The sequence below is a fragment of the Ranitomeya imitator genome, chromosome 1 (genome assembly GCF_032444005.1).
Source record: "Ranitomeya imitator isolate aRanImi1 chromosome 1, aRanImi1.pri, whole genome shotgun sequence".
Taxonomy (NCBI): Eukaryota; Metazoa; Chordata; class Amphibia; order Anura; family Dendrobatidae; genus Ranitomeya; species Ranitomeya imitator.
This window is the reverse complement of record NC_091282.1, coordinates 1,193,105,449-1,193,129,402: the sequence shown is the minus strand read 5'-3', so window position 1 is coordinate 1,193,129,402 and position 23,954 is coordinate 1,193,105,449. Positions and strand designations below refer to the sequence as shown.

The 23,954-nt window shown below is 41.0% G+C and overlaps 1 protein-coding gene across 1 annotated transcript in view; it reads left to right on the top strand.

The window, feature by feature from the left end:
- The window catches only part of CLNK (cytokine dependent hematopoietic cell linker), a 46,410-nt gene that overhangs the window by 5,538 nt on the left and 16,918 nt on the right, over nucleotides 1–23,954 (top strand). Inside the window, exons 3-8 of the mRNA XM_069745812.1 lie at nucleotides 5,022–5,102; nucleotides 5,762–5,865; nucleotides 10,050–10,160; nucleotides 17,018–17,131; nucleotides 20,708–20,833; nucleotides 22,341–22,418. Of these exons, the coding sequence (XP_069601913.1) occupies nucleotides 5,022–5,102; nucleotides 5,762–5,865; nucleotides 10,050–10,160; nucleotides 17,018–17,131; nucleotides 20,708–20,833; nucleotides 22,341–22,418 (614 nt within the window). The remainder of the gene's footprint in view (nucleotides 1–5,021; nucleotides 5,103–5,761; nucleotides 5,866–10,049; nucleotides 10,161–17,017; nucleotides 17,132–20,707; nucleotides 20,834–22,340; nucleotides 22,419–23,954) is intronic.

The window sequence follows — 23,954 nt, the reverse complement described above, 5'->3', positions numbered from 1 at the left end:
GGCTAGTTTGAAGGCAAGGGTAGCTTGTTTGAAAGCAGTGAAGTCGCCTGGCAGGCGTGTTTTTTTCCAACGCCGCTCCGTGACCCTGGATGCTTGTCGGAGTTTTTTGGTGAGGTTGTTATGCCAGTGTTGCCTAATGATTTGTCACACTTTGTCATGCATGAGAGGGGCGACTGAGTCTATGGTTGATGTGAGGGTGGAGTTATAGAAAGCGGTGGCGCTGTCCATGTCGTGGAGTGAAGATATGGAGAACAGGGGTAGAAGAAAGCCTGAGAGTCTGTGAATGTCTAGGTGTGCAAGGTTTCTGTGAGGATGTGAAAGTGGCTGGGTATAGGGGGCAGGTGAGGAGAACAAGGATGAGAAGGTGAGTAGATGGTGGTCAAATAGAGGGAAGGGAGAGGTTGTGAGATTAGATAAGGAACAGAGGTGGGTGAAGATGAGGTCTAGTGTATGTCCGTCTGCATTGGTGGCTGTGGAGGACCACTGTGTAAGTCCAAAGGATGAAGTAAGGGCCAGGAGCTTGGAGGCTGCTGGCTGGCGAGTGTCAGTAGGGATATTAAAGTCACCCATTATGATGGTGGGGAAGTCAGCAGAGAGAAAGTGGAGAAGCCAGGTAGCGAATTGGTCAATGAAGGCATTGGTGATTAAAGGGAACCTGTCACCACCAAAATCGAAGGTGAGCTAAGCCCACCAGCATCAGGGGCTTATCTACAGCATTCTGGAATGCTGTAGATCAGGGGTCCCCAACTCCAGTCCTCAAGGCCCACCAACAGGTCATGTTTTCAGGATTTCCTTTGCATTGCACAGGTGATGCAATTATTACCTGGGCAAGACTAAGGAAATCCTGAAAACATGACATGTTGGTGGGCCTTGAGGACTGGAGTTGGGGACCCCTGCTGTAGATAAGCTCCCGATGTATCCTGAAAGATGAGACAAAGAGGTTAGATTATACTCACCCAGGGGCGGTCAAATTTTTGAGATGCTTAGCACAGAATTTTCTGTCATTTAAATGCAAAAACTGACCTGCCATTATGATTTTTCAGGTCATTACGAGTTCATAGACAACTAACATGTCTAGGTTATTTTTTATGTAAGTGGTGAAAAAAAATTCCAAACTTAGCTAAAAAACAAACAAAAAACAAATACGTCATTTTCCGATACCCATAACGTCTCCATTTTTTATGATCTGGGTTGGGTGAGGGCTTATTTTTTGTGTGCCGAGCTGACGTTTTTAATGATACCACTGTTGTGCAGATACGTTCTTTTGATTGCATTAAAATGCAATGCAATAACGGGCAATGTCGCTGCGACCAAAAAAACATAATTCTGGCGTTTCTAATTTTTTTCTCGCTACGCCATTTAGTGATCAGGTTAAAGCTTTTTTATTGATAGATCGGGCGATTCTGAACACGGCAATACCAAATATGTGTAGGTTTGATTTTTTTAATTGTTTTATTTTGGATGGGGCGAAAGGGGTCTGATTTAAACTTTTATTTTTTTATTTTTTTCATATTTTTAAAAAAATTTTTTTTTACTTCTGCCATGCTTCAGTAGTCTCCATTGGAGGCTAGAAGCTGGCACCACTCGATCGGCTCTACTACATAGCAGCAATCATCAGATCGCTGCTATGCAGCAGAAATGCAGGCTTGCTATGAGTGCCAACCACAGGGGGCGCTCACAGCAGGCCGGCATCGGTAACCATAGAGGTCTCAAGGACCTCTATGGTTACCATCCTGATGCGTCGCCAACCCCCGATCATGTGACGGGGGTCGGCGATGCGCTCACTTCCGGCCGCGCGGCCGGAAGCGCCGGTTAAATGCCGCTGTCAGCGTTTGACAGCGGCATTTAACAAGTTAATAGCGGCGGGTGAATCGCGATTTCACTCGCTGCTATTGCTCGCACATGTCAGCTGTACAAAACAGCTGACATGTCTCGACTTTGATGTGGACTCAGCGTCGGAGCCCATATCAAAGGGGGGGACACGACATGCGCGGTACTAGTACTGCACATGTCGGGAAGGGGTTAACAGTCAAAGGGCGCTGGCGGCGCTTGCGCAGTAGCATGTATGAGAGTGTAATAGATGCTACTGCACATATGCCACCACAGCGTCATTTGGATGAAGTTAAATATTTTTTCTCCAACAATATTATATTTATTTTGCGATACATGCTTTCTTCACAGGTGCCGCTACCTGCGGCATTTTGCTGAATGTAAAAAATTGTTTTCTAATCCCACAATATTCTATGCATTATGTAAAATAGGAAGCAGGTCGCAGAAGTATCAGTGACCTGTCATAAGCCAATACAGATGCATATATAAGCAGAGCACCACATAAAGCCCCGCCCACAGCCCCGCCCACAGACCTCCCCAAAGCACCAGAATCTCATTAACTGAAAACCTACAAATACAGATGAAACAACAACAACAAGATGGATTTCATCAAAGTATCATTTTAATCAGTATAACAATGCCAACCTGACAGTGTCTGTAGTTTACTGAGCAAAATCCTGCTGACAGGTTTGTTTTAAAGGAACACTTAAAGTGAATGCATTACCAGAAAATGACACTGTTTGTTTAAACCAACTTTTTATTTTTAACATTTTTCAAGAACTTTCAGTGACTTTTTTTCAAATTATGCATATCACTATTAGGGATGGGTGGACCTGTGGATGTTCGGGTCTGTCAGGTTCAGCCGAAATATATAAAAAACTTTGTTTCGGGGGCCAGAACAATACCAGAACTCAATCCCGAACCAGGAGCTCAATCAAATGAGGGGCCCAAACATCAATTGATCCCCATGTTGTCATCTGTGTGACAGCGTGGGAAACAGCGGCTTTGATCACCGGTAACCTTACTGACCTTACTAGTCACATTGCTGCGGTTCCCACGCTGTCAGATGACATTGTATGAGCCAACATCAGCATCGGCTGATGATTATTGCTCTCATCAGCATATGCCTGCTGTTGTTGATAGCAGCGAGAGCAGGCATAGGGTGATGAGAATATTCACTAGCCAGCGCAAGTGTATAATAAGAAATATGTCAGTGGGAGTAAGATAACTGATACAGTGCATGTGTAACTTACTGTACATGTATTTACCTAATAAAGGAAAAAAATGGCACGGGATCCCTCTTATTTTTACTAATCAGCTGAGGGAAAGCAGATAGCTGGGGGCTAGTGTTATTATCCTGGGAAGGGGCCAATACCCATAAAGGTTCCCTGCCTATTAATATCAGTTTACAGCTGTCTGCGTAGCCTTTACTGGTTATTTAAAAAAATATTTAAAACCCAGTAAAGGCTAAACAGACAGCTTTGCGCTGATATTAATAGGCTGGAAAGGGGTTAGGAATAGATATACACTAGGGCAAATTCTGTCATTTAGCCTCAGCTCTTCCCACTTGTCCTGGTACATTGGAAAGTGGAGTAATGGTTTTGGTGTTGATGTAAGCTGTTTTATGTCCGTTAACAACCGTCACCAATAATCCATAATGCTGATGTCCCACAACGAGCACCAGCTCATTGCATTGCTGAGCAGTGACATCAGTAATGTAATCGTTCAGCCCGGCAACCAGCTTACACTGAGCTAAGAGTGAGAACATGGCAGTGTGTGACCAGCGGTAATGTCATTAAGGTACCTTCACACATAACGATATTGTTAACGATATCGTTGCTATTTGTGACGTAGCAACGATATCGTTAATGAAATCGTTATGTGTGACAGCGACCAACGATCAGGCCCCTGCTGGGAGATCGTTGGTCGCTGAATAAAGTCCAGAACTTTATTTCGTCGCTGGACTCCCTGTAGACATCGCTGGATCGGCGTGTGTGACACCGATCCAGCGATGTCTTCACTGGTAACCAGGGTAAACATCGGGTAACTAAGCGCAGGGCCGCGCTTAGTAACCCGATGTTTACCCTGGTTACCATGCTAAAAGTAAAAAAAAACAAACACTAGATACTTACCTACAGCCGTCTGTCCTCCAGCGCTGTGCTCTGCACTCCTCCTGTACTGGCTGTGAGCCGGAAAGCAGAGCGGTGACGTCACCGCTCTGCTTTCCGGCTCACAGCCAGTACAGGAGGAGAGCAGAGAAGCAGAGCGCAGCGCTGGAGGACAGACGGCTGTAGGTAAGTATCTAGTGTTTGTTTTTTTTTACTTTTAGCATGGTAACCAGGGTAAACATCGGGTTACTAAGCGCGGCCCTGCGCTTAGTTACCCGATGTTTACCCTGGTTACCGGCATCGTTGGTCGCTGGAGAGCGGTCTGTGTGACAGCTCTCCAGCGACCAAACAGCGACGCTGCAGCGATCCGGATTGTTGTCGGTATCGCTGCAGCGTCGCTTAATGTGAAGGGGCCTTAAGGTTACCGCCAGTCACACGCAGCCGTGTTCTAATGCTCAGCGTGATCTGGCTGTTTTACTGGGCGGTCACATAACTGATGTCACCATTCAGCAATGCAACCAAATGTAGCAGACATTATGGCTTATTGGTGGACAGTTGAGGATTACTTTCATTTTTTATTTTTATGTTAATAAATGAGAAACAGCTGGTAATTGTTTGCTTAATTAAAGGACTTTTATCTGTGTGTGTCTTTATTACCTTTCACTACGGGGTTAGTAACAGAGGTGTAAAACCGACCACTCACCATCACTAACTCATGGCTTGATGTCAGCTGACATTAAAAAGCTGACATGAACCCCAAAATATTAACACAATTGCCAATCTATCATGGCAAGTGGGAGGAGCTGGGCAAAGCGCCAGAATTGGCACATCTAATGGGAATTAGTGAATCTAGCATAATGAAATACATTTAAAATTCTGCATGTTAAAGTAGAAAGCTCAAGAAAATGCAATACATTTCTAATTATTACCGTATAATAATAATAATAATAATAATAATAATAATAATAAAACATTTTATTTTGCTTTTAAAAGTTGTTATTATTATAGAGAAAGATGCAGATATGACAGATTAATAATATTCAGACTATTATTTTGAGAACAGTCTTTTTTGTTTTATTTTAGCTCCAGCTGTGAACCGAAGTTTAAAGCCAAAGATACATGTTTGTCAAGTTAATGGTGATGTAAGGCAAAGCATTTGTCCACGTAAGATTTTTTTAAAAGGATTACAAACTTATTTGAACTAATTGGAAATACAATGTCATTATTAGAGAATTTGATTAATATTATACTGGCTGACAACACAATGTAAAGGACCGAATATCCCTGGAAACCATACAGTATATACTATAGATGAATTAGCACTGCTCAAGGAGGGTTAAAACAGCTTATGTTTTTGTTTGTTTTTGTTCAGTGTATATGAGTGCCGTTAATTAGATTTTTCTAAAATGTCATGTCTCATTGGGCTATGTTTTTATTGAGTACATTGACTCTGACTTCTACCAATTTCCCAAATATAGTGCATTACACCTATTCAGCTCAGAAAATGTCATTACTGGATTATATTGCTACTTAAATCAATGGGTTTTCTTACCAAGGTTGTGCCATCATCCGAGCATGGCCAAAAAATGGTCTAGGCACTTTCTAGAAACCTTTGGAGCTTTTCTTAAAATCACTTATGGTCTGAATTTACAAAATCCACCAATGTGATATTCCAGCATATCCCCCCCCCCTTTAAGAAGGTTGAACAGGGTAAAATAAAACAAGTATATAAACTGTGCAACGGCCCCACTAAGGTAATTACTGTTTGAAAATGTTCAATACGTCTATGATAGAAACCAATGACTTTACATATATGTTTCTAGGAAGTACATCGATGGTAAATAAAATCTGCAAAAGTAGTAGGGTTAAAAGTGAGTCCAGTCTTTCCGATCAGCCAAATGCAATGCCCATCACACCGAGGACGGAGGTAAGCAATAATAATTCTGTTCTTACAGGGCCAGCCTCAGGGGGTGTCACTTATGCTGTTACACTATCGGGGGATGCCAACAACTCTATTTGTTTAGCACTATGTTGTCGCTCACTATGTCTTGGTATTATTTCCGCACTTTATTGTGGCATTGCTACTTGAGCACAATGCGTTATTTTTGCAGTATAAAGACTCGCTCACACAATCCTCAAACACTGTCGAGTGCTATCTGATGTTTAGCACTCAGACCAATTTTATACTATGGGGCAATGCAGATCAGAGATTTTTTGCGCCAATCTTAGCATACTGCGAGTTGGTCTTCAAATTGGATCACGTGCGCCCATACAAGTCTATGGGTACATGTGAAACATTGGACTGCACTTGGATGTCTTCCGAATGCATTCAGACATCCGTAGACTCAGGCAATGGAGAAGATGGAAAAATTAAGCTCTCCATCTTCTCCACACCTGTGATATGATTCTCTCATGTGAGAGAATTGAATCACACTAAGGTGGCACTCGACTCAAACTGAGTTTGATCCAAGTGAATTTTGCATAATCGGACCAATTATTTCGCATGACAGAATCGACAGCCATCTGACCCCAGCAGTGTCAGACTGTCCCAGCAGAGCATTGGAGGATCCTCCAATGGGCCCAACCCTTTGCTTGTGCAGGCGTGTACTACGGAGGACAGAGAATGATCTTCAATCCAATATTGCAGCCAGCATGCAGCCAGCGGGTAAGGAAAGGGTGAATCAAACACCTGAAAACTCCGCCCATATGACCGAAAACCGGTCCCGCCAAATTCAGTTGACAGGTTCCCTTTAACCCCCTTCTGACCTCGGACGGGATAGTACGTCCGAGGTCAGATCCCCTGCTTTGATGCAGGGCTCCGCGGTGAGCCCGCATCAAAGCCGGGACATGTCAGCTATTTTGAACAGCTGACATGTGCCCGTAATAGGCGCGGGCAGAATCGCGATCTGCCCGCACCTATTAACTAGTTAAATGCCGCTGTCAAACGCAGACAGCGGCATTTAACTACCGCTTCCGCCCGGGCGGCCGGAAATGATCGCATCGCCGACCCCCGTCACATGATCAGAGGTCGGCGATGCTTCAGAATAGTAACCATAGAGGTCCTAGAGACCTCTATGGTTACTGATCACCGGTGGCTGTGAGCGCCACCCTGTGGTCGGCGCTCACAGCACACCTCCATTTCTGCTACATAGCAGCGATCAGCAGATCGCTGCTATGTAGCAGAGGCGATCGGGTTGTGCCTGCATCTAGCCTCCCATGGAGGCTATTGAAGCATGGCAAAAGTTAAAAAAAAATGTGAAAAAAAATGTGATAAAAATATAAAAGTTTAAATCACCCCCCTTTCGCCCCAATCAAAATAAATCTATAAAAGAAAAATCAAATCTACACATATTTGGTATCGCCGCGCTCAGAATCGCCCGATCTATCAAAATAAAAAGCATTAACCTGATCGGTAAACGGCGTAGCGAGAAAAAAAATCGAAACGCCAGAATTACGTTTTTTAGGTCGCCGCAACATTGCATTAAAATGCAATAACAGGCGATCAAAAGAACGTATCTGTACCGAAATGCTATCATTAAAAACGCCAGCTCGACACGCAAAAAACAAGCCCTCAACCGACACCAGATCATGAAAAATGGAGACGCTACGAGTATCGGAAAATGGCACAATTTTTTTTTTTTTTTAGCAAAGTTTGGAATTTTTTTTCACCACTTAGATAAAAAATAACCTAGACATGTTAGGTGTCTATGAACTCGTACTGACCTGGAGAATCATAATGGCAGGTCTGTTTTAGCATTTAGTGAACCTAGCAAAAAGCCAAACAAAAAACAAGTGTGGGATTGCACTTTTTTTGCAATTTCACCGCACTTGGAATTTTTTTCCCGTTTTCTAGTACACTACATGCTAAAACCCATGATGTCTTTCAAAAGTACAACTCGTCCCACAAAAAATAAGCCCTCAAATGGCCAAATTGATGGAAAAATAAAAAAGTTATGGCTCTGGGAAGGAGGGGAGTGAAAAACGAACACGGAAAAACGAAAAATCCCAAGGTCATGAAGGGGTTAAGCAATATTAACCCCCTCCTCACATGTAAAGCGCTATGGAATAAATGGCGCTATAATAATAAATAATAATAATATTATTAATAATATTATTTAAGTAACCATATGATAGTATTATTTGGTAAATGTATAGTACTATTAATTGGCTACCATGTTGTATGGTGTTATAATTGGACACTATACTGTATGGGGTGATTTTTTTCATATGAGTAAAATCCAAAATTCTTCAATGTTTTTGGTCAGGGCATGATCAATTTTTTCTGGTGAAATTCTTTGATCAGAATTTCATCAGATTTTCTCTGAGTTAAAACATTTTTAGAAAACATTTTCCACCATGAAAACCGACAGCACTCAAATGGTACAAACCACTTAGGGCCAATTCACACATTAGTTTTTGCGTACAGGTCTTATCTACGTTTTTCATTTGGTAGTCATAAGATAGTCTATCCAACTGTTCAAATGTCCTTGCAGACTAAGTGGTTCATGCAAAATTACAGAGACATGCCCTATATTGATCTGAGTGTTGGATCAAACTCAGCAATGAAAGTCTATGGGTTCGTGAAAAAAATTGGACAGCATTCGAATGCTATGTATGTCCATCTTTTACTGACTGATAAATAAGAGAAGGTCACATTCACATGTTGGGTATTTGGTCAGTGTTTCACATCAGTATTTGTAAGCCAAAGCCAGGTGTGGAACAATTAGAGGAAAAGTATAATAGAAACACGTCACCACTTCTGGGTTTATCACCCACTCCTGGTTTTGGCTTAAAAATACTGATGTGAAATATTACTGACCAAATACTGAACATGTGAACGTGGCCCCAAACTAATTAAACTCTGACCAATCTCTGATGAAACTCAGATGAACTGATGAAAATTTATTGAAACTCTAATGAAGTGCGGTCTGATCTCCTCGTGCAAGAAAATCATTGACGTGTGTACGAGTCCTTAGGTCTCGTGAAAGCAACTGTATTTTTGGTCCATTTTTTAAAGGATCGCACTAGGACCAATGTTATGTAAAGTGACCGAGGGTGGTAGCCGTGGACGAGCTGCTGGTCTATAATGCCCTGGCACGCTACAGGTAAATCATGTTCGAGTCCCAATGTGTAGGTGTGGGGTGCATCACACTCACTTGTAGGCCTCAAGCCTCTGCTTCCTCCATCTCCAGAAGCCGCCACCAATAACTCAAGGGACAGTTTGCTTCAACATGCAAAAATTTACTGGACAGTTGAAGTTCATCACAGTGTAACACAAAATATCGGGTACAACACTTCTTAGTGCTTGCTTCCTTAGTACAGTACATCTTCAGCATTACTATCCATTCCTCCTGGACTATCCTTATATTTACTGTTCCTGTCAGCCCCAGGGATTTCCCATCCAGTCTGGCAGTGCACCCTGGTTCCGTTACCTTTTCTTCACACGGTTCCATGTCCATCTTCCTCTGTACGTCAGAGGATAAGGCATTCTTTTGTAGTACTCGTATCAAGCATTGAGCTCCTGACTTTGCAGGAATGTCCGCTAAGGGATTCCAGTAAGGCTTCCCAATGATAGATGCTTGCTCAATTGAACTTGACCTCATTAACGGTACTTCTCTATCTTATTAACTATCAGGAAGCAGACCCTTTTTACTGGGGCTTTTCCTCCCCACTATGGGCTAGTCCCAAGCTTTAGCTATGTCTGTCCCTACAGTACGTAGCTGGGAAGATCTCCCTTACAAACACTATGTATTATATTTACATGCATTAACCAGATTACACCTAGAATGCTTACCAAAGTCTATCTTACCCTATAGTCACTACATTATGTCTTACTTTATACTTATCCTATACTTTACATTTCCTATATTCCTGCTCCACACCATAAATTTCAATGATTAATGGCTGTTGCTGTAAAAAAAAAAACAGATAGTATAAGGATAACAAGTGAGAAAAAAACATTTCTGGATGAAACTGAACAATTTTTTTTATACTGTTGTGTGAACCCGGCCTATGGTTGACTCTATGTATCACTGATCTGTCGTGTTTGTCATCTCTTCTCTTCCTATTTTGTATTATATGTGACGCCTTATGTACAGTATGTATTTGCAGAAAAGAAATGAAACCACTGTAAATAGAAGAATTGATTTACGAAGTCCGTGTGATGATATCAGTGGAGACAGCCGCCTAACATACAGCCATCAGACAAGAGCTCCAACCGGGGTGATTATAATTATATGAAGGAAAGCAGCATTATATTGTCAGAGTTTCATTCTAAATTTGTTATACAGGGAAACATTTATCGATGCACTGACTTCCTGGTGAGCTGGTGGTGGGCTTATGCATCTACACAGCAACAAATCTGAAGTACATGGCCGGTGTCCCACTTGCAACTGCAATGCGAGAAACCCGCGCAAGTCTCTCTCCTCAATACCCAGAACTGCCGCCGGCCCTCGGGATTCTATGCAGCTGAACGCTCCACTCCGAACTGCCGGGTATTGAGGAGAGAGACTCGCACGAGTGGAAAGTGGGACACCAGCCTAAGGATTAGGTCAGGGGATGTCCATTGAAAAGTAGCTATCAACGGGTCAACAGCCTGATCAATCCGCATGGCAGACAACCACTACACTCATCTTCTATGGGACCACTGGAAAAAGCTACACACATGCCCATAGAGAATGAATGGTTGAGAATGTGCACTGCTGCCCCATTCTAACAGGAATAAAAGTGCCCTGTTCTACTCAGCAGTGTTGGGGTCCCAGTGATCACACCCCCATGGTCAATCATTTATCACAAGACGATTCCTTTAAATCTAAACGACCAATTTCATTCACCCTCAAAGACTATACTCATATGTCCAGTAATCATCAGTTAGGACGGACCCAGCATCAATCTATTGACAAAAGTTGTGCAGACATAATTTTTAGGTCCGGCTAAGAAAAAAACTGTTTTCAACTGGATCCATTTTTTGAACACTGAAGTCTACTGGGAAATGCGTTAAATAGCCATCCATTTTTCTTTAAAGAGAACCTGTCAGCAGGATTTTGCTACGTAAACTACAGTGCCTTGTGAAAGTATTCGGCCCCCTGGAACTTTCCAACCTTTTCCCACATATCATGCTTCAAACATAAAGATACCAAATGTAAATTTTTGGTGAAGAATCAACAAGTGGAACACAATTGTGAAGTTGAACGAAATGTATTGGTTATTTTAACCCCTTTATCCCCAAGGGTGGTTTGCAAGACCGAGGCCAATTTTTACAATTCTGATCACTGTCCATTTATGAGGTTATAACTCTGGAACGCTTCAACGGATCCTGATGATTCTGACAATGTTTTCTCATGACATATTGTACTTCATGTTAGTGGTAAAATTTATTTGATATAACCTGCGTTTATTTGTGAAAAAAACAGAAATATGGCAAAAATTTAGCAATTTTTCAAATTTGAATTTTTATGCCCTTAAATCACAGAGATATATCACACAAAATACTTAATAAGTAACATTTTTCACATGTCTACTTTACATCAGCACAATTTTGGAACCAAAATTTTTTTTTTATAGGGAGTTATAAGGGTTAAAAGTTGACCAGCAATTTCTCATTTTAACAAAACCATTTTTTTAGGGACCACATCACATTTGAAGTCACTTTAGGGGGTCTATATGATAGAAAATACCCAAGTGTGACACCATTCTAAAAACTGCACCCCTCAAGGTGCTAAAAACCACATTCAAAAAGTTTATTTACCCTTCAGGTGTTTTACAGGAATTTTTGGAATGTTTAACAAAAAATGAACATTTAACTTTTCTTCACAAACAAATTAATTCAGCTCCAATTTGTTTTATTTTACCAAGGGTAACAGGATAAATTGGACCCCAAAAGTTGTTGTCCAATTTGTTCTGAGTACGCTGATACCTCATATGTGGGGGTAAACCACTGTTTGGGCACACGGCAGAGCTTGGAAGAGAAGTGCCAGTTGACTTTCCAATGCAAAATTGACTGGAATTGAGATACAGTATGACGCCATGTCGCGTTTGGAGAGCCCCTGATGTGCCTAAACATTGAAAGCCCCCACAAGTGACAACATTTTGGAAAGTAGACCCCCAAAGGAGCTTATCTAGATGTGTGGTGAGCACTTTGACCCACCAAGTGCTTCACAGAAGTTTATAATATAGAGCCGTAAAAATAAAAAATCATATTTTTTCACAAAAATTATCTTTTCGTCCCCAATGTTTTTATTTTCCCAAGGGTAAGAGAAGAAATTGGACCCCAAAAGTTGTTGTGCAATTTGTGCTGAGTACGCTGATACCCAATATGTGGGAGTAAACCACTGATTGAGCGCATGGCAGAGCTCGGAAGAGAAGAAGCGCCATTTCACTTTTCAATGCAAAATTGACTGGAAGTGAGATCGGACGCCATGTCGCATTTGGAGAGCCCCTGATGTGCCTAAACAATGGAAACCCCCCAATTCTAACTGAAACCCTAACCCCAACACACCCCTAACACTAATCCCAACCCTAACCACAACACTAACTCCAACACACCACCAACGCTAATCCCAACCATAACCCTAACCACAACCCTAACCCTGACACACCCCTAACCCTAATCCCAACCGTGAATGTAATCCAAACCCTATCCCTAAATTTAGCCCCATCCCTAACTTTAGTCCCATCCCTAACTTTAGCCCCAACCGTAACCCGAACTTTAGCCCCAACCCTAACCCTAATGGGAAAAAGGAAATACATTTTTTGTATTTTATTATTTTTTCCGTAACTTAGGGGGTGATGAAGGGGGGTTTGATTTACTTTTATAGCGGATTTTTTAGTGGATTTTTCTGATTGGCAGCTGTCACACACTAAAAGATGCTTTTTATTGCAAAAAATTGTTTTTGCGTCTCTACATTTTGAGAGCTATCATTTTTCTATATTTTGGTCCACAGAGTCATGTGAGGTCTTGTTTTTTGCGGGACGAGTGACATTTTTATTGGTACTGGTACCATTTTCAGGCACGTGACATTTTTTGATCGCTTTTTATTCTGATTTTTGTGAGGCAGAATGACCATAAACCAGCAATTCATTAACTTTTTTTTGGGGGGAGGCGTTTATTCCGTTCCACATTTGGTAAAATTGATAAAGCAGTATTATTTTTCAGGTCAGGATGATTACAGCGATACCTCATTTATATCAATTTTTATGTTTTGGCGCTTTTATACGATAAAAACTATTTTATACAAAAAATAATTATTTTTGCTTTGCTTTATTCTGAGGACTAGAACTTTTTTATTTTTTTGCTGATGATGCTGTATGGTGGCTTGTTTTTTGTGGGACAAGATGACATTTTCAGCGGTACTATGATTTTTTATATCCCTCTTTTTGATTGCGTGTTATTCCACATGTTGTTCGGCGGTATGATAATAAAGCGTTGCCTTTTGCCTCTTTCTTTTACGGTGTTCACTGAAGGGGTTAACTAGTGGGACAGTTTTATAGGTCGCGGTGATACTAAATATGTGTACTTTAATTGTTTTTTTTTTTAAATTTAGATAAAGAAATGTATTTATTGGAACAATATATATATATTTTTTTTTACACATGTAAATATTTTTTTTTTTACTTGTTTACTTTGTCCCAGGGGGAACATGAAAATATAGTGTCAGATTGCTGATCTGACAGTTTGCAATGCACTGTGTCAGATCAGCGATCTGACAGGCACTGCAGGAGGCTTGCCGCACCTGCTCTGAGCAGGACTTGGAAGCAGCCTGTGGCCATTTTGGATCCGGGGCCTGCAGGGAGGAGGAGGTAGGAGACCCTTGGAGCAATGCGATCACATCGCGTTGCTCCGAGGGTCTCAGGGAAGCACGCAGGGAGCCCCCTCTCTGCGTGATGCTTTCCTATGCCGCCGGAATGCTGCAATCATGTTTGATCGCAGTGCTTCAGGGATTAATATGCCAGGAGCGGTCCGTGACCACTCCCGGCACATAATTCCGGATGTCAGCTGCAATAGTCATCTGACACCCGGCCCCGATCGGCCGCACTCCCCCGACAGCACGGATGATCGGTCATGACGTACTATCCCGTCGGTAGTCATACAGGTCCCTCGACGGGATAGTACGTTATATGTCAGAAAGGTGTTACATTTTTGTGGAAATTCAAAAACTGAAAAGTGGGGCGTGCAATATTATTCGGCCCCTTTCACTTAATACTTTGTTGCGCCACCATTTGCTGCAATTACAGCTGCAAGTCGCTTGGGGTTTGTCTCTATCAGTTTTGTGCATCGAGAGACTGAAATTCTTGCCCATTCTTCCTTGGCAAACAGCTCGAACTCAGTGAGGTGGAGATTGTTTGGGAACAGCAGTTTTCAGCTCTTTCCACAGACTCTAAATGGATTGAGTTCTGGACTTTGACTTGGCCATTCTAAGGGTATGTGCACATGTTAGGATTTCTTGCAGAAATTTTCCTGACAAACACCGGACATTTCTGCCAGAAATCTGCATGCGTTTTTTTATGCATTTTTGACGCGTTTAACGTGTTTTTGGTGCGTTTTTTGCGCGTTTTTTCCCAAATGCATAGAATAGCGGGAAAAACGCAGAAAATCCGCAAAATTAATGAACATGCTGCTTTTTTACCACGATGCGTTTTTTCGAAATAAAAAACGCGTCATGTGCACAAAACATGCAGAATGCATTCTAAATGATAGGATGCATAATGTATGCGTTTTTAATGAGTTTTTATAGTGTTTTTACCGCGAAGAAATGCGAAAAATACACATAAAAACCTGAGCGTGTGCACATACCCTAACACCTGGATATGTTTATTTGTGAACCATTCCATTGTAGATTTTGCTTTACGTTTGGGATCATTGTCTTGTTGGAAGACAAATCTCCATCCGTCTCAGGTCTTTTGCTGACTCCAACAGGTTTTCTTCAAGAATGGTCCTGTATTTGGCTCCATCCATCTTCAAATCAATTTTACCCATCTTCCCTGTCCCTGCTGAAGAAAAGCAGGCCCAAACCATGATGCTGCCACCACCATGTTAGACAGGGGGGATGGTGTGTTCAGGGTGATGAGCTGTGTTGCCTTTACTCCAAACATATCATTTGGCATTGTTGCCAAAAAGTTCAATTTTGCTTTCATCTGACCAGAGCACCTTCTTCCACATGTTTGGTGTCTCCAGGTGACTTGTTGGAAACTTTAAACAACACTTTTTATGGATATCTTTGAGAAATGGCTTTCTTCTTGCCACTCTTCCATAAAGGCCAGATTTGTGCAGTGGACAACTGATTGTTGTCCTATAGACAGACTGTCCCACCTCAGCTGTAGATCTCTGCAGTTCATCCAGAGTGATCATGGTCCTCTTGGCTGCAACTCTGATCAGTCTCCTCCTTGTTTGAGATGAAAGTTTAGAGGGACGGCCGGGTCTTGGTAGATTTGCAGTGGTATGATACTCCTTCCATTTCAATATGATCGCTTGCACAGTGCTCCTTGGGATGTTTAAAGTTTTGGAAATCATTTTGTATCCAGCTTTAAACTTCACAACAGTATCACGGACCTGCCTGTTGTGTTCCTTGGTCTTCATGATGCTCTCTGTGCTTCAAACAGAACCCTGAGACTATCACAGAGCAGGTGCATTTATACAGAGACTTGATTACACACAGGTGGATTATATTTATCATCATTTGGCATTTAGGACAACATTGGATCATTCAGAGATCCACAATGAACTTCTGGAGTGAGTTTGCTGCACTGAAAGGAAAGGGGCCGAATAATATTGCACGCCCCACTTTTCAGTTTTTGAATTTCCACAAAAATTTTAAATAACCAATAAATTTCGTTCAGCTTCACAATTGTGTTCCATTTGTTGTTAATTTGTCACCAAAAATTTACCTTTGGTATCTATGTTTGAAGCATGATATGTGGGAAAAGGTTGAAAAGTTCCAGGGGGCCGAATACTTTCGCAGGGCACTGTACATACTGATTAAAATTATACCTGCAGTGAAGAAACCTGTTTTGTAGTTCTTTTGTAATTCGGCCCTGTCTGTGTTTACATAGCAAAGCTTCATTACTATTGGCCCCTTCCCTAAATATTAACATCAGCCCCAGCTATCAGCTTTCCCTCAGCTGGTTATGAAAATTACTGGGGATCCCACGTCATTTTTTAAAATTAATTATTTATTTTATACCCGAGATACACAGACAGTGGTGCTGACTACAAGTCTCAGCAATGTCATCTGGTCTCTTTGATCGCAGGGAGACCAGGCAACAATGAGGAGCGCTGCATTCAGCACCCAATGCCAGGGAGCAGTTCTAACTGTACTGCTCTTCTGAGCCACTGGTACGTGTCACACTGATTCAGCACACGGACAGCACAAAGATGCCCACGTACAGTATGCCACACAGATTATACACATGGACACCCGTACTGTTTTTTCCAGTACCAGTAATATCAGGATGTATGAAGGGGGCCTTAGATGAAGTTACTGATTACTTCTGTGAACTAATACAGCTAAAAGGCAACAAATATTTCAAGGGTTTAATAATATATCTACAGTATCAATACTCTGCCATTACAGTTATCTATGTTTAATCAATTCTGCTAAACTGAGTTTCAGTTAACTAAGACTTATTTTTCTTGAGGCCATAAAATAAAAATACAATTTTAATGTCAAACGACTGGACCAATCTGCCCCAATTCACAGCATTGTTAAATCAGGTGCATCTGAGAGCTTTAGACCAGGTTTCTGCACCTTGCAAGCTAAGATTTTCATTGGCATTCACAAAAAAACAAAACAGAATACAAAAACAACCGAGTTCAAGCTCTCTAGGACCTACCATTCCCCACATACTGCAAAATAATAAAATACAAAAGCAAATATTAATAGAAAACTTTACAGGACGCCCATAAAGAGAGCAAATTTCTGTGAATAACAACCTCACTGATATGAAACAAACAGATATGTCAGCATCATTTCAATAGCAAACAATTTTTTTAACCACACAAAAAATAGTAATCTGGGTAATTCTACTAATAAATATAATGTATATAACAAAACATACAAACTAACTTACATATTTTTTCTCAGGAGATAACAGAAGCAGATCTGTCCTTAGAGAGACTGACCATGCACAGAGGTATTAAGCAGATCCAACAGTGGCCACATCCACTCATCATTGCCAAAGTCCCAGCTACTGAAAAGGCAAGTGTTATAAGACAGTAACTCACCTGTTCACCCTTTATATGTCTATTAAATGTCACTTTATTACTTTGGGCAGAATGTAAAAGGACAATTTTAAGGCCACCGCTGGCCACTTTATTGTGAAATTATGTGGATTCCATTTCTGGATTATGGCCCCAACAGTGCTCAGTGGAAGCTTCACTACTTTAGAAATTCTTCTGTCACCAATTGCATCAGTATGTTTTGCAACAATAATGTTGCAAATGTCTTCAGACAGCTCACTGGTTTTACCCATCATGAGATGTTTCTTGTGTGGCACCTTAGTTATCAGACACCTTTTTATAGGCCATCGATTGAACCAGCTGATATTATTTTTTTCGCTAAGTGACAGTATTGTTTATTAAGTACTGATAGACTTCAGCTGGTGTCATGACTTTCCGTGGCTTTTTTTCACCTCACTTTCTTCATGTGTTCAATATTTTTCCCTGTGTCATTTCTCATTATTACATATAACTTTATTTATGGACATCTGTGTTTTGGTCTCTTTTCCTGTGTGGATTGAATGGGTTGTTACCGAGATCTGGATTGTAATTTAGTTTCTGTACAAATGGCATAACGGTTATGTTCAATAGAGTAGCAGAGTAACAGAGTATTTCTTCTACCACTGTCAATTTTCCACAGTACTCCATGCTCTTACCTTGAACAGATAAAAATTCATCTCCAAGACTGCTTTGACATGTTGCCCTGTGGCCCATCAGCCTTTGGAAGGAGACTGGGGCACAATGTGTGACAAAAGGAAGAACAACATATACAACAAATGGACATCTATAGTGGAAAAAGTAGTTTTTTCATTAACCTCTGCAGTTAGAGGACCTGCCCAAAGCCTGTAGTGAGATCAAGAGGGGATTTATACCTCGTAGGCCACAATCTTTCAATCAATGCTGGGAATTGGTCAAGCATAACATCTTTAGACATTTCATTTAGCTTCCTGAAATCATCACTGACGAGGGCCAATAGCCTGAAACACCGCGTCTGCAAATTGAGATTCTGATTTGGCTTTTATCCTTAGGCTATGTGCACACGTCCGGAATTGCTGCGGAAATTTCCGAGGCAACTCCCTGCCGCGGGTATAATGCATGTGAAATTGGCATGCGTATTCCCGCTAAACACTAGCGTTTTGCAAGTGTAATTAGCTTGCAGAATTCTAGCGTTTTCCAAGTAATCTGTAGCATCGCTTGGAAAATTGATGGTCACATTTGTCAAGCATAGTGTTTGACAAGTGTGACCAACTTTTTACTATTGATGCTGCCTGTGCAGAATCAATAGTAAAAATATATAATGTTAAAAATAATTAAAAAAATAAAAAATCGTGCTATTCTCACCTTCCAGCCGCCCCCGCAGCCTTCCCGCTCCTCGCGATGCTCCTGGCAGCTCCTGTTCCCAGCAATGACCCCAGATGACATAGCATCACGCGAGACTGCTACATCATCACAGGTCACTGCCGCGAGGCATTACTGGGAACAGGAGCATCGCAAGGAGCGGTAAGCTTGTGGGGGCCACCGGAAGATGAGAATATAACGATTTTTTATTTAATTTCTTTTTTTTTTTACAGGTATCTGGTTCCCAGGGCGTGGAGGAGAGTCTCCTCGTCTCCACCTTGGGTACCAACCGCTCATGATCCGCTTACTTCCCGCATGGTGGGAATCGCCACATGCGGGAAGTAAGCAGATGAATGCATTCCTATGTGTGTGGAATCGCCGCGATTCCGCACAAGAAATGAACAGGCTGCATTTTTTTCCGGAATGCTATTCCGCCGCGGAAAAAAACGCAGCATGTGCACAAAAAATGCGTAATGCATTAAAATTTATAGGATGCTTATGTAAGCTTTTTTTAGCATTTTTTCGTCAGAAAACAGCCGAAAAAACGCTAAAAAATACGCTAAAAATCCTGATCGTGTGCACATGGCTTAAGTCATTTTGCAATACTTGTTAAAGGGTTGATTGTGACTTGTAGGATCGCTACTTCCAACAGTTGGCGCTATGTAGAGTTCACGTCTTCTTTCTCTCTGAAGAGGCAATTTACATATGAAATCATCACAAAAAATGAATTTATTTCCAAGTGTTAGCGCTATATCAAAAAAATAAAGATTATTATTAAGTGTGTCATACATACAAAAAAGCAGCATCCTCTACCTGTAGTTTGCAAGCAGCTTGACAACAACCACCAGCTACGGATCTCTGCAGGTCTCAATACGGCTACATATAACAAGACCTTGATTAAAAAACAAAATAAGTAGTGGGCTAGGAATGAAGGCTTCATCACCCAGTAACCAAAGCCTTCAAGTTAAGTCCATATCGAGAGACTAATTTGAGGCCTTTTGCCAAGTATATATGAAAACCTAGGTGGCACATAATAATATGTATACTTTTGCATAACTTTTGTACTTATGAAACAGAAACAGATTGGGGCTTTTTGCAGGAAAAGAGGTAAAAATTACAGGAAGGGGAGTTGTGGCTTGAGATGCATAATTTTGGGGCACATTTCTGGTACAAAATTATGTCAAATTTTGTATAGTGTCAACTCAAATTATGCAATCTAAAAATGTGCCAATTTTATCATCCAGTATTGGCCAATGTTTACACGGTTTAAAAATTAGACAGTTTTAGTAAATGTGCTCAGGTATTTTAAAACTTGGTAAAAACTCCCCCAGGAAGAAGCTATACGCGAAACGCACATCGGGGATCCACGCTGCCTATCCAGGTCGTACACCCCTTTCATTTATGCTAACTTAAACTGATCTCCTGCTCTTTTGTGTGACTACTGTTATGATCGCCATATTGGAGGTGCTCACCTTATTTATTTGAGCACATGTGCAATACATGTTTTGTATTAGATTTTTTATTATGTTTATTGCTTATTATGTTTTGTATTAGATTTTGAACAAACACTATGCACTTTATTTGCTGGATTAAATGTGAATTGTATACTCTAATATCAATACCTTGTATGGCAGCAATTAGCGATATATAGAAGAACTCTTTATTGAGGAGATATATGTATTAAAATATCTATATATTTTTTTGCATTATAACATTTGCATAAAATCTTAGTCTCTTTAGTAGTTTTGATATCAGGGCAATACATTTAAGTTACTTTCCCGGGAACATATTTAAAAGGAAGGTTGTAGGCTGGGATAGGCCACCTTAATGTACTGGACATACCGGTTCCTGAGCAATGTGGCTATTATGTAAAGTAACATGAACAACAACCCTATTTGTGGTATCTGAGCCACATGGCTGGCAAGTTATGGAGACATTGATATAGGGGTTTACTACCCGGCTGGGCAGTTGTATTGTGCACTTGTATCTTCATTTTATTAAACTTGTAAAAATTTCTCTTTGTAAATTATTGTCAATAAAGTTATTGATATTTTATCACTGGCATATGCTCCCCTTCTTCAGCTCGGATTGTGTATTGGTAAAAATTAAAATGAAAGTTTTTCTTTCTTTAAGAATGGTAAAAACAAGATATTAACATAGGCTGAAATGCAGAGATGAGTAAAAATGGTCACATTTCCATTATTCAATATTTCACTAGAAGACAGAAACAAGACACATGCCATATCCCAGTGTACAAAGTTGTAAGGACGGCGTGGAGGACCTAAGCCTGGCAGAACGGCTCCAGCAACAGTTACAATGCTTTAATGATAAAAGTGCCAGCATGGTAAGTTATGTTAATCATTGACTCAGGTTCCACCTGTATAAACCTGTACACATAGGAGTATGAATATAAATATATTTCACATTTTCAATTTCACTTTCCTATACATTTGAAAGAAGGATGTGCTGACACATACTACCAAGACAGGGACCAAAGGAAAATTCTTTTGGCCTCCATGAGATGAATTAATCAATATGGGCATGTGACATATACACCAGGAGATATGTTCTGCAAGTGTGTCAAAATGCAAACATTGAAAGCAAAGTAGCCATACCCTTAGTTGAGTTTCTCAACAAGATGAATTTGCCATCGATCAGTGGTGACCTGTCATCTAGGCAAGGAGCCCAGTGCTTACAAGTTCTTTCAAATAGAACATGCAATCACTGGTCTAAAGCTGGCCAAATGACTGACTTCTTTGATGCTACAGCGGCACGACGCTGCTACTGGTCCAAACGTTCAATCAAGCAAGAGTGCACTGTTCTTCTGCAAGCAGAAGGCAGGGGAGTGGTCCTCTACTGCAGAAGATGTTGGCAAAACCCTTTAATAGTATTAATGTTGGCCAAAGCAGCTATTTTTAGAGGAACCTGCCAACCATCTAAAGTACATGAGGACCTCACTTACAATGTTGATGGAGAAAAGGATTAGGAATAAATTACATGGCCTGATATTTCTGTTCCGGTAGAAGATAAGCAGGAGGAGTCTCCCAGTGGTTTGTTTTCTCTACACATTGACAAAACACAAAGTCCGTCCTAATCAAGCATGAATGTGTGTGAGAGGTTGTTGATGGCTATTGAATGTTTGTGGTCACCTAAACATAGGCAGTTAGTATGCTGCACCTACCCTCCATACTTATCATAGCGCCCCCTACTCATTTGATTCCTTCTCAAAATGTTCACTCTATGTTGCTGTGATTGGTTAAGGTTGGACTAAGACACAGAATTGCGTGTGACCACTAGCAATGGATGAATTACGTGGACCTTCTGAGAAGGAATAAAAAGAACACCAGAGGTCCCTAAAACTAGTATACAACAGCAATATCTATACCAAGGAGATGGTTAATTTATAGATTTTTAGGAGTTATTACATGTTTTAAGAAAGGAATCTATTGTCTCCTGAAATATTTCAGAAGACAATAACTTCCCCTTTATATACCTGTAGGCTGACAATCATGCCATTTAGATATCGGCAGCTATCTTCAAGTGAACCTATCTCTAAATTTATGCTTCCCTGATCAATTGCAGCCAGGTATATTTTACTCTAAAACATTGCTTAGTTACATAGTTATTAAGGTTGAAGGGAGACTTTAAGTCCATTGCAGCATTTCAGAAAAAAACCTAGTTTGAAGAGGACTATAGGGAGCGACCTGACTAGTCCAGCGCCACCCCCGAGCAGCCTCTCACCTAACCACACAGTTGATTGTCAATTAGAAATAGATTACATTACCATTTTACTGTATACAAAAAAGCTCTCCATATTAAATATATAGTTTTTTTTGTTTGTGTTTTTACAGTTGCCAGAAAAGGACAGATGGTACTTAAATGAATACGACCGCTGTAAAGCCGAACGTGTTTTATATCAAGAGAACAAAGTATGTGCGCATTATCGCAATACATCACATAATATTTTTTATGATTGAATCTCAGATAACATAAGGGTGATAGTACAGTATACTGCATATGGCCATTTTATCCAATTTAACTCGGACAGATCTAAACTTCCCAAGAAACTGAAATTCAAAAGTGGGAACCAGTTACAAAACACTTTATAATTAATTTATCCAATACATTTTAATATAAAGACTTGGGGAGTTGTCTAGGATTAGAAAAAAAAATTTCTGGGTCCAACAAAACGTTTGACTACAAGCTGTGTCTGGTCTTGGCAATCATCCCATTTTACTTACATGAGCCTGGGGCTGCAATACCAGAAAGACAAGAATGGCAGGTTTGGGGGGGGGGGTTGTAACGCACAAGCAACTTAATGAATTAACATTTTTTCAGTTTTGACTAACATCAAAATGTCACTTTTTTATCATGACAGCTTGGCTTCTTTATACGTTGCAAATTCTCTACACTTTCCATTTTTCTTCCACATTGGTATCCTGAATTTGTTCAAGGCCTTTTATCTACCACAATAAGAAACAAGTGGATGGAGGATCTGCTTGATGGCCACAAGTACCCTTTATATTCTAAAGGTACCGTTACATTTAACGATTTACCAACGATCACGACCAGCGATACGACCTGGCCGTGATCATTGGTAAGTCGTTGTGTGGTCGCTGGAGAGCTGTCACACAGACAGCTCTCCAGCGACCAACGATGCCGAAGTCCCCGGGTAACCAGGGTAAACATCGGGTTACTAAGCGCAGGGCCGCGCTTAGTAACCCGATGTTTACCCTGGTTACCATTGTAAAAGTAAAAAAAAAAACACTACATACTTACATTCCTGTCGCGTCCCCCAGCGTCAGCTTCCCTGCACTGTGTAAGCGCTGGCCGGAAAGCAGAGCGTTGACGTCACCGCTGTGCTCTGCTTTACGGCCGGCCGGCGCTGACACAGTGCAGGGAAGCTGACGCTGGGGGACGCGACAGGAATGTAAGTATGTAGTGTTTTTTTTTTTACTTTTACAATGGTAACCAGGGTAAACATCGGGTTACTAAGCGCGGCCCTGCGCTTAGTAACCCGATGTTTACCCTGGTTACCAGTGAAGACATTGCTGAATTGGCGTCACACACGCCAATTCAGCGATGTCAGCGGGTGATCCAGCGACTAAATAAAGTCCTGATCATTCCCCAGCGACCAACGATCTCCCAGCAGGGGCCTGATCGTTGGTCACTGTCACGCATAATGATTTCGTTTACGATATCGTTATGTGTGACGGTACCTTAAGGGGTACAGTAGCTAATTGGTAGGTGGTTGAATTAAAGAGGACTAGAGATGAGCAGATCAGGCAAATGTCAAATTTGCCTTTTCATGTGATTTTTCCTGGGAAATTCAATTTGAGGAGAAGTTATTTCTGCAAATTTAATGTCCCTTGTTTTATTCTGGGATCACTCCAGAGCATAATAAATGTAATATGTAAAAAATACTTATGCTCACCTCCCCTGTCACCACTTATCAGGTCCTTGTC